Consider the following 11644-nt stretch of genomic DNA (forward strand, 5'->3'; position numbering starts at 1 on the left):
ACAAATCCATCTACAGTCCCGAACGTCTTTCACGCTGGCCCCGGGCCATCAGGCAGTCCTTATTGTCGAGCCCTGACTTGGTATTATTTCAAAACAAAAGGAAATATATATCGGCATCGGCTATCGGCCAAAATGATTTGAAAAATATCGGCATATCAGATATCGGCAAAATCTAATATCATACAGCCCTAATTAGTGGTCGACCGATATTGGTTTTTTGACAGCCGATGCCGATATCTTGGAAAGCAGGGTGGCCGATATAAAGCCGCTATAATTGTATTTATTTTAATTAATATTTAAGAAATTTGAAATAATTTGAAAATGGATTAAAAATAATTGTGTCTTATACTTTAGAAGACAAAGCATTTTTACAAATAAATAAATATTTAATAAAATATAATTAAAAAGGAAGTAAACTGTAACCAACAGAGCACTCCGTATTCTGGGGTCTGTGTGCATTGGGAATCATATTTTTTCAAATAAAGCCAAGGTAACACTCATTTTACATACAAAACACAGTGAAAATGACATGAATATGACAGTGGGCAAATGCATAAAGCGCAGCATAATTTGAAAACACGAATTTAATGTTTAAAGCATTCAATTTGCATGGACCGAAAGTCCCTCAGAGAACACGCGATCATGCAGGTCACATGCACACTTCACAAGATCTCAACTAGATTCGACTAAGTCTGCAAGGTTTGTGAAATTAAATGTTCATTAGTCATTCAAAGATTTGTTTAAATGATGTAAATGCGTATTTGCTGAATGCTGACGGCAAACGAGAAAGTATTATAATGTTTGCCTTTCTATTACTAATAATATAAAAGCAATCGTTATAATACTTTTGGATACATTTTAATTTCTTTGATCCTGCCTCGAATGCATTGGCCAAACAGAAAAACGTATCGGCCGATGCCGATATTTGAAAAAAAGCAAAATATCGGCCTAGGCGATATATCGGTCGACCACTACTGCTGTCCCTTTAAGACCAACTGCACGGATCCAATATACTGATACACATCCAGTTTTCACCCAACTGTTTAGGTTTATTTAACACATAACCAACTGTGTTTACGGGAATACGCCACACGACGGGCATTTTGACATAACTGTGTGCATATTTAACCATTCAAGCACGAAAGAGAACTGTTTTCGTGATCACATGCTGTCTGAGAGAGGTGCTTTAGCTGTGTCAGTCAGCGCGAGAAGCGGATTGAGTTCTTTTTTACTGCTTTTTGCGCTTAACTTTATTAAACATCATGCAAGCCCCAAATTCGCGATTGCATGCTGTCTGACAGAGGCGCTTTCTGAGTGTGTGTATCAGTCAGCGCGAATGCGTCCCACTCTTTATTTTCTCATTCATGCATGTTTCCTTATCACTCGAAGGTGTATATAACTTAAGTAGTACGATGTTGCGCAAATATATTTGCATACCACGGAATACACGATACAGCATAATCTCTAATGATCTCTAACACTTTATTCCGCCGTAACGATATATACCGTCACACCGCCCAGCCCTAATGGAAAGTAATAAAAAAAAAAAGTATATTATACTGAAGAATTCAACAACTTCGATACCTGGTATGACTGAAACAATGTGTGAGTGGAAGACACAGAATCCCAAAGCCTGCAATGCAGCCTGACACAGCTCCTCGTTCTCACTGGAGATATGAACCTGAAAGGAAAAACATAATTCATCTGCAGGGCTGACGACACAGCAAAGACATAGCTTTCTGAATTAATAGCTTCTGCCTATTTTTACTTACTACAAAAACAAAACAACAACACAAAAATATAAGAATCAAATGTTACATTCAAAACGTTCCAGTGAATGAGTCTGGTAATCCACAGAGGAGACCAACTTACCAAAAGGACTTTACTTAGACGTGCAAAATGTTTTACAACTACAGACAGAAACTGACGCCCCTCCTCTCCATTCAGGCGGCTAAGAGAAAGAAAAAGAACAACAAAAGTCTCACGATTGATCTATAAATACCTTTAAAAGTTACAGCTCAATTGCATGCCCACTAGACACGCAAGAACCAATGAGGTTCGTTCTAATGCATCGAGCAAGTACATCTGAGCTTCCGTTTACCATAATCAATACAATACATGTGCAATGATCAATACTTGCAATATGAAACATGACAAAACTGTATCACTACAACACTAAATAAGCTTTTATCATGGAGACATCCATATATTTGACTAAAACCCTTCTACACAGACAGACACCAGAACCGTAGGTTAACACTTACTTTGCGATGGTGATGTAGGCATCTGTCTTCTCTGACAGCCCGGCTGCTTCATCTTCCAGACACTCCAGAAGAGGAAGGAGGCTGGCACTAGATAGAGGCACTGCTGCCATCATCCTCACAACCTGAAAGACAGGAAAGCACATTAAAGTCATGCATACAGCATTGACTACAAGGAAGAACGAATATAATGCAATAAAATGCAAAAACTCCTTTTTTTTCTGGTTCAGTTGTTTAATTGGAACAGGGCTTTAAATGGCTATGTTGCTTTAAATAAACTTTTACAAATAAATTTCGAAACTCTTCTGTCCCTTGGACCTATGGGACCCTAGAATGAGTCCCACCTTTCACCCCCTTAAACACAGAGTTGTGCATCATATTTAATAGTCTGCAATTAATAGTCGATTATGAAATACTATGCATAAATGTGAATGTGTGAAAAGTGAATATTTTAACTATTTAATGTTATTTTAGTAGTGAGCTGGAGTCAATGCATGCATGCAGGGCATTGTGTTCTCTCGATGCACACGAACAAACGGCAATAAGGTCTTCAAATTAAGACCAAGAGATGTAAATTCAGTCGTCTATGTCACCTTACTGACATATATATGGGGAGAATAAAACCTCACACGATTCTTACGTGTTGTTTAGCTAACTTGCACGAGAGGCTAATAACAATACGCCATCCATTATAACCAAAACTCTCTGCCAAATATCACAATATATTTGCTTTTAAATACTAGTTTTTTTTACTGGTGGGTGTGCCCAAATTGGTTGAGCTGTCCGAGATGCAAAAATTACACCATATTGTCGTTTGTTTCTTAAAGCTATTGTGTTAATCATGTGCGTTGAGCATACAATTTGTGGGCACCTCGCGTGCAGCGCAAACAGATCAAAATGTGCCGTTTATTGAAACCTTTAAACCGTCGTGTATGCGTTTGCTGTACTCAATCTAATCCAACAGGAACTTTCCCTACAAAGACTGCAGAGTTAGCGAGCTAGTTACCCACCCAACCCCCTGAGCACACGCACCAACAGACACAACTCAAGATGTCTCACCTCGCGCTATCGCCCACTGAAGGCGAGATCATCGACACACGAGCTATATCAGAAGAATCGGGAGAGTTTATACAACAATGTTTGCCTACAAAGACTGCAGTTAGCGAGCTAGTTAACTTACCCTCATCATGTTACCTACCCAACCCCCTGAACACATTCATCAACAGACACAACTCAAGATGTCTCACCTCGCGCCTGAGGACACGCTATCGACCACTGAAGGCGATCTCATCGACACACGAGCTTTATCAGAGGAATCGGGAGAGTTTATACGACAATGTTTGTAAATGATCAAGGCTACGCTGCGTCTGTCCACTCCTCACTCCCCGCGAAAATGCTGGCGCCAAACATGACGCGCGTTGAAAACGTCACCTTCAACCCCACGTCAACTCCTCCCTCTCATAAATTATGTGTTGCATGAATTAAGATGCTTTTCCAAATCTTGAATAAAAATTTCAGCAAATTATTAGGACACTTTGGTCATTTGTTTTTGTTAGTGACATTTTAATGTAAGGTCTCATTTGTTAAATACAATAGTTAACATGAACTAGGAATGAACAACATTTCTGCAGAGTTTATTAATATTAGTTCATATTAACTTCAACATTTAATAAAACGTTTTAAAATCAAAGTTATATCTGTGAACATTTGTTAATGACATAACGTACAAACAATAAACAATTGCATTTTTAGTAACTAATATTTACAAATATATCCAAAGAATAAATAGTGAAAAAAGCCTTTCTGTGGAAAAAAAAAGGTTTTACTGTTTAGCTTTGCAGTCTGTAAAGAATGTACATTTAAGGGCCTATGTCTTCATCATAGCAGTTCTCAACTAAGGCCCGGGACGCACTAGGGGGCCACAGAGCCTTAATAATTAAAATGCTAAATCTTCTCAAAATGCATAGCTGAAAAATGCATCACATTTCTTACTCTGAATTATTTTGCATGCACTGTTAAAATTTCTTTGATTCAGACTCATTTGTATTTTTTCACTGCAGCAGTCAAAAACTATTAACAAATTCTGAATTTTCTGTTAGTGTTAATGTCATGTTATGTTTCAGTTGGACAGAGTTCTGAGTTATGAAGAATGTACACACAGTAACAACTTCTTTTAGGATTAAGTATACTTCTGTTTCTTTAACACTTTTACATCCCGGACATTCAGCGTTATTAAAACAGATTTCACCTTATTTCTTTTAGTAGTATGATGGTTTCATTAAAACACTGTAATACATTAAATCCACTGTTGGACATTATTAATAGACAAGTTGAATAAATTAGTGAGAGTGTGACAACTTTGTTTTATGAGAGTTTATTTTTTAAATGTTCACAGGCCTATACACTTACATTTGTGATTATTAGTATAGCTTTAATATTGCACCCTTGGTTAAAGAAAATATATAAAAAATGACAACAGTTGTGGGTTTGGGTGTATTAAAGAAGTGGGTTTGGTGCATTAAACATTGATCAAGAGAAGGCATCAGTGTGATTGTCAAAGAGCTGAGAGGAGTTCACAGCGATGTACTGCAGCTGAAAACCTCCACCCGTCACAGAGGAATCAGAAAGAAACTTCAGAGTCATGACGTTTCCTGTGCAAGAGATAATGTAGAAACATAGAAACAGAGAGAGAGCGAGAGAGGAAGAGAGGGAGATATTCTAAAATTATTTTTAAGAAATATATTCAAACTAATGTCTTTTCCAAGAAAAACAAACTTTTGAAATTAAAATTACTGCAACAACATACCTGTACTTATGAAGTCCTCTGGAAGTTCATCCCCACAGTATCTATCCAGAACAGACACAGATTTATTTGATTATTTTTGAAGCAAATTTAAATAATGTCAGAACTGTAAACTGTAAAAAATGGAACATAAAGGTCAATGGTGAATAAACCAAAATGTCTGTTATTTACCTTCCAACAAAGCCTGAAACATCATCATAGCTGTCATAGATCTCCAGGAAATCACTGAGGCAAGCTGTGTCCTCCTCAAGGTCCAAGTCTAGGAAGTGCAGGCGGATTCGTTGGCCGTAGCGCACACGAATGTGCCAGTAGCAAATCTGCTCGTCCTGGTAGTCCTCTGGATAACCAGGAGAATCTAAAACCTTCTCCTGATCTGTGTGCACTCCTCCACACTCCTTTGCTGTAAAGACAGTACAAAACGTGTACAAATTAATACACGCAACAAAAAAAAATCAATAAATTAAAAATCAAATAATAAAGTTGTCAGTCCTACTACACCATACAGTTTGATTAGTTTGAATCATGTTTCATCTCTTCATCTCTCCATGTGTATCAGAAGTATAAAAGTGAGTCAAAGGAATATGAGCACTATGCCTATGCAGACAATGACAAATCCAAACTCTGTCTGTGGTTTGAGCGGGTGCTCAGTGACACATACATCTGGTCAGTGGTGTGCGGTGGTGTTCGGAAATGAGGAGGCAAAGTCCTCAGTTTTTTTTTTATTTTATTTTTTATCAAATGTAAATTCATGTCCCAGTCACACTTTCTTGGTTAAATATACATTACTTACACTATCAGAAAAAAAAACTATTCAATTTTATATTTTTACATTAACAACAATGTAATCAATATTCTATTTATTAAAGCCATGAATTAATCTCATCAAGTTAGTGTTTTTAAGCATTTTACATTTATTAAAATAATAACTCAGCAGTATAATTTAAACAATATATTTTATTTGTGAACTTATGTTCAGCTATTCTTTTTATTCTTAACTTTTAACTATTTTTGAATTTTTCAGATCATCAGTCATCAAATTTCACCAAGCTGATTGCTCACTAAAAACTCCCACAGATCCTGTTTTCATGCCATTTTAAGTTATACTTTGTAATATGGGCATTGTTTTATTTTTGTACTACGAATTTTTTTTTTTCTCATCCAATAGTTTGAGGAGACACTGCCTCCCTTGCCTACTCGGAGGAAACGCTCCTGCATCTGGTGCCCTGCCCTGAATGAGGTAGTGACTGGATAAAATATAGAAAACTAAATTTAGACTATAAAATATTATTATAATTCTTCTTCTTATTATTATTATTATTTTTTTTTTTTTTTAAAGACACCCCACACTCTTTGCATTGTATTGCACATCCATCTAGTTGTTTTAAGCAAGGCTTTGTCAAACTAATATTCAAAATAAACTTTTCTATGTGTGTTGATCTATTAACAGCTTCATCAGATGAGATGATAGTCAGGTCGTAATGACTGCTTATATGTGATTATGAGCTTACTTTGTATACCACATTTCTTATTTAAAAGTAAGACACAAAAATGTGTTCAAAAATGTCCATACCAACATCTCTCACAGGACATCTCAACCTGAAAGTGTGTTGTCCCTATTTACTCTTTGACTTCTCTTTGAGATCACTGTTGACTCAAGTTCTCCATTGGGAGAATTTCTTTCACTAGCTCAGGGGGAAAGAGTCAGTCACAAACTCAGCTAACCTGCGCTGAGGTTGACTGTGCTCTGTTTCTGTGCATCAGTCATTGTGTGTAATAAAAGAGCCATCACTTTTTTCTCCAACATTTAGTCATGGTTGTCTTTGTCCAGACCACAAGTTATCCCACCCTTATAGTCTAGAGACCACTGAGTCCCTGAATTATGATATAAAGTAATTGTCTTTAACCTATGGAGATTTATACTTTTCTACAATGCTAATTCCTTTGTTTCAGTCAACTTCACTCTGGAGAGCTTTCAAAGAAAATTTGACAAAACTATGATTTGTGTAACTACTTTTTCCAAATCACTCAACGGATGATTAAAATCCACCCAGAATTGCCTAACTGCCATTTCTCAAACTCACCCTCAGGGTTGTAGCAGTAGACATCCCACTTCTCACTTTTGTTGAGCCTGTATCCGTAATCAATGATTCCAACCTTTCCGAAACCACAGTTGGCGCCAGCTTTAACAATCGGATAGCCCACACGTCCTTTGTCAAACCATCCAGCTGCACACACGTGGAACCCTTTGGGAAAATGACAATTGCTGTAATATTGTGGAATATCAGTTATTGTGAAGCATCTTTCTGTCAAAAACATTTGGCATAAATGTTAATTGATCTAAAATGCAATTATTTAGAAATTAATTTAAAATTATAACTAATAAAATAGAATAATTTATGAAATACCATTTTAACCTAATGATCAATAATGTTTCAAAATAATACATTATAATTATAAAAATATAACTTATGTTGGTTAATTAATTATAAAAAGTATTTTTTTTCTCAGTGTTCATATTATTATATCTGCAGTATTTCACAAACAGGTTCTGTTCTGTTTAGACTGAATATAAAATATTCTCCATGAAAAAAACCTAATAATTGAAGGAAATCTGTCTTTTTTAAGGGGATAATGAACAAAGGGTTCTTTTGCTCTGAGGAGCCATGGGCACCATTTGAAGGCTGCAAACAGAGATGATAAAAAGAAAGCCAAGCAGACCTCCAACATAGTGTGCCACAAGCCTGAACTAACCACAAAATGTCGTCATTACACATCAGAGCTCATGTCTGGAACAAATTTACTCTTACTACAAAAAAAGTAACTTTACAAGAAAACAGGTGTTACTGCTCAAGCAACACATGACAATGACTTTTACAGTTCAAACACAACACTGGTTGGCACTGGGGATGCTTTATAACTTTGTTTATATGATGTGTGCAAATATTTAATATAACTGTGTGAATGTTGGTTATCATTCTGCTTGCTGATGGATTCAGATGTGGTTTAAAATTGTGAGTGTTTATTGCTTTAATAAAAGGATGATCCCAGTTATATGACTTGTTCAGATTTCAACACTTTCGCTGAAGGCCAGACCCTCCATTACTGTTTCTTTTGGCATCTGACCTAAGTGAGATATGTGAGTGTGATACAAACCAATTTGGCGAGCAGCCTCCAGTTGATCATATGTCGCAAGAGTACCCCCCTCAAATTTGCACACAGCCTTGGCTTCCCTATACGTCAGCTGATATCTTCCTTTGCGAGATTCGCGGTGGTAAACTCCAGCTGCTTGCTCTGTAAGGAGAGAGAACATGTGTCTCATTTGGCCACACTATCAGCTTCGAGGACTCTTGTGGAGTTATCTGGGTCTGTTCAGTGTCTCCGAACAACAATTCTACCTGTCTACTCAAATTACATCAGACCTAAAACAGGAAATCTGTTTTAGAAGGTTTTACCCAACATAGATGTTTTACCGTGCAGGACATCCTGAATACATAAGGGGCCAATAAACTGTACATCCAGTTGCTGATGGTAAGATCACTAAAGCAGATTTTGCTGTTTTGAGCTCTGTCTGCTGCTCACAGAACATCATGCTGCTTTGCAGTTGTTTTCAAGCACGCATGCATAACCTTGAAGAAGTTGGATCCTGTCTGAAATGATTTAGAAGCCAATGCTTTTACTGTGTTGGCTTCAAACATCAGAAGATTGCAACCATTAGTGAGCTCCAAACAAGTCTCTGAGAAAAGCTCTAAATGGGAGAATCATTTGAAGCATGAATGTAGCTAAACACTGTAGCTTATTTAAGTGTTTTCAGATGTGTAGTGGTGGTCAAGCCACTATGCTACCATAAGTAAATAAAAAAAAGTTGCTTACAGTATTGGAAATATGGCCTACAGTGAATTTCAGGGGGGATTCAATAAGTTTTGCTATATGAAGGCCTAAATAAAAGGTTACATTTTCGAAAATTAAATTACTATACTAAAAAACACTTAAGTTTTTTTTTTTAGATAAACTATATTTGTTATATGTAAATTTAGAATAAAGTGAAATGAAATTAGAGTGGCCTACTTGTTTTGCTTTGTCGGCTCGCCGCACCACCTAAAACTGGGTTAACTATGGTTAACTCATCTGGCAAACTCCATGCTCATTAGAGTATATAATCAGGTAAAAATGTATTTCAACATGCAGTCTTACTAACTAACTTACAGAAGTTCTATCATTACTGAAATGTTTAAAGACTCTGCTGAAAACTAAGTATACTTAGACACATTGTTTTGACTTTCTTTGTGGCGTTCAACCCATATTATTTTGCCCTATAATTTGCACACTAATTAATTATTTAAAAGTTTTAAATGAACCACAGTAGGCTACAACTAAAACATTGGCAAACATTGTTTTTTACAGTAGGAAATAGTTAAACGCTTACATATCTAATGCACATTGATCTTTCATGTGTCTAGTTATTATCAAACAACCCAGTTCTTCAGATAAATGCCTATGGGTTTCTTGGACCATGCTGAAAGGGTTGTGGGGTGCCGTGGGGTAAGCTGCAGTACACCTTAACAGAATGAAGTCATTTCCCTGTGTTTACAAGGTCCCCTTCAGACTGGCCACACATCAGCCTTCACAGAGCCATAAATATGCCTCTCTTGTCTGTGGGTCCAAAGCGAAATGCACACAATACACATGCAATCATGACATGCAATATAATAGTATAACATGTAAACCCTGCTGAACAGTAAGATTGTGCTTTTTAAAACCATTATACAGTCTATGAGGGAAAAATCCAAAAGAAACAACAACAATAAACATAAATGAGTAATTTTAAAATATTCATAAGTCATGTACACTCTTAAAAATAAAGGTGCTTCACGATGCCATAGAAGAACCTTTTTGTCTAAATGGTTCCATAAAGAACCTTTAACATCTGAAGAACCTTTCTGTTTCACAAAAGGTTCTTTGTGGCGAAAGAAGGTTCTTCAGATTATAGAAAGGTAAGAAAGAGATGGTTCTTTAAAGAACCTTTGACTGAATGGTTCTTTGTGGAACCAAAAATGGTTCTTCTATGGCATCCCTTGAAGAACCTTTTGAAGCACCTTTATTTTTAAGAGTGTATCACTGATTCTACTTAACACAGTTTGAATCAACACATCAGAAATGAAATTACCCAGCCAGATAGAGTTGTGCAGTATTCCATTCTTGTAACCCCAAGCTTCAGATTCCTTCAGGACAAATATAACGGCGAATACGACAGTTAACACGCTCATTTCTCTCATTCCGCAGTGGATCATACAGATGTTAGCGCAGCTGTCACGCAATGAACTGGGCACATCATGCGCAAGCCAAGCTTAAATGGCTTTCCTGCCTGCTAGACTCCGCAAAGTGTGGTCTGACGTGTGATTTCAGTTAAGGATGACGATTGTGGAAAGGGCTGGATCGGGGAAGACCCCCACACACTGCTAGAGAGTATGCTTCATTTAAATAAATAAATGAATGGACGTGAATGATTGATTTGAGTCTAAATGTTCAGATTTAGATTTGCTTAAAGCGACAGTTCACCTAAAAATGAAAAGTCATTTATACTATACCTTTTATACTTATTATACTATTTATACTTATTACCTATAGCCTATGAATTTCTTTCTTCTGTGGAATATAACATGATATTTTGAAGAATGTTGGTAACCAAAAAAAAAAACTTTTAAAATATTTAGCAAAATATGTTCTTTTATATTCCACAGAAGAAACAAAGTCATACAGGTTTGAAACGACATAAGGGAGAGTAGCTAAATGATTTGCAATCCCAGTTATTTTTCCCTACTGAATATTTAATTAAAAACACACACGTGTGCGATGACACAAGAGTGTGAAGTAGCTTGTGGTGATGAAATTACTTTAACTCTTCCCAGTTTTTAATCGAAACACTGTCACTTCTCAAATCACTTTATTTTAGTTAAAACAAGAAAACTGAGATTTTTCAATAAAGAAATACTTAGCTGTAAGCCTTCCTCTGGAATGTATGTGAAGATCTTGTCGGATGAATAGATGAAATGCCTTTTCTTTGTTTATTTGATTGGATGGAAAATATTAGGCTATATAAGCTACAAACTGATCAATGATCTCTGAAAGGTGTTTGTATATTCTTCTTCTTAAAAATATCAAATTACAATGTGAGTGTTCAAAAATGACAAAGAGCATATTAAACATTTTTAAAATGAGATGTTAAATTAAAAATACATAATGAAGGTCTTTGGGACCCCAAACATAAACCAATCAATCTTAGCAGAAACTGACCGACTTGGACTCTTTTTTAAAGGGGTCATATGATGCGATTTCAATTTTTCCTTTCTCTTTGGAGTGTTAGAAGCTCTTGGTGCATAAAGAAGATCTGTAAAGTTGCAAAGACTAAAGTCTCAAATCCAAAGAGATAATCTTTAGAAAAGTTAAGAGTCAACCACACCTACCTAAAACGGCTCGTTCTAACACACCCCCACATACCTACGTCACGATCTGGGAAAATTTGCATAACGCCGCCCAAATGTTCAAGCAAAGAAAGAAGGCGTAACTTTTATCCTCGCTGTAG

At 36.3% G+C, this 11644-nt stretch overlaps 2 protein-coding genes across 2 annotated transcripts in view; both read right to left on the reverse strand.

Annotated features, from left to right (window-relative positions):
• rif1 (replication timing regulatory factor 1) overlaps positions 1 to 3670 on the reverse strand; it is a 28480-nt gene extending 24810 nt beyond the window's left edge. Inside the window, exons 1-4 of the mRNA XM_016534434.1 lie at positions 3509 to 3670; positions 2265 to 2386; positions 1873 to 1951; positions 1585 to 1681 (exon numbers count right to left, since the gene is read on the reverse strand). Coding sequence (XP_016389920.1) covers positions 1585 to 1681; positions 1873 to 1951; positions 2265 to 2377 — 289 coding nt within the window. The 5' untranslated portion in view covers positions 2378 to 2386; positions 3509 to 3670. The remainder of the gene's footprint in view (positions 1 to 1584; positions 1682 to 1872; positions 1952 to 2264; positions 2387 to 3508) is intronic.
• Positions 3671 to 4623: 953 nt separating this feature from the next.
• On the reverse strand, positions 4624 to 10392 carry LOC107725226 (tumor necrosis factor-inducible gene 6 protein-like). Its single transcript, XM_016534414.1, has 6 exons — positions 10229 to 10392; positions 8218 to 8355; positions 7146 to 7307; positions 5236 to 5464; positions 5068 to 5108; positions 4624 to 4912 (listed from the first exon to the last, which is right to left on the reverse strand). The coding sequence occupies exons 1-6, from the start codon at positions 10350 to 10352 to the stop codon at positions 4791 to 4793; spliced, it is 816 nt and encodes a 271-aa protein (XP_016389900.1). The 5' UTR covers positions 10353 to 10392; the 3' UTR covers positions 4624 to 4790.
• Between the last annotated feature and the right edge of the window lie 1252 nt (positions 10393 to 11644).

Source organism: Sinocyclocheilus rhinocerous, unplaced genomic scaffold (assembly GCF_001515625.1).
Source record: "Sinocyclocheilus rhinocerous isolate Xijiao unplaced genomic scaffold, SAMN03320098_v1.1 scaffold3807, whole genome shotgun sequence".
In the NCBI taxonomy this organism is placed as follows: Eukaryota; Metazoa; Chordata; class Actinopteri; order Cypriniformes; family Cyprinidae; genus Sinocyclocheilus; species Sinocyclocheilus rhinocerous.

Coding starts and splice junctions, on each gene's coding strand:
- LOC107725226 (XM_016534414.1), bottom strand. CDS start 10,352: ATGATCCACTGCGGAATGAGAGAAATGAGCGTGTTAACTGTCGTATTC. Junction 5,465..7,145: donor CTACTGCTACAACCCTGAGG/GTGAGTTTGAGA, acceptor CTGTCTTTACAG/CAAAGGAGTGTGGAGGAGTG. Junction 5,109..5,235: donor GTTTCAGGCTTTGTTGGAAG/GTAAATAACAGA, acceptor TGTTCTGGATAG/ATACTGTGGGGATGAACTTC.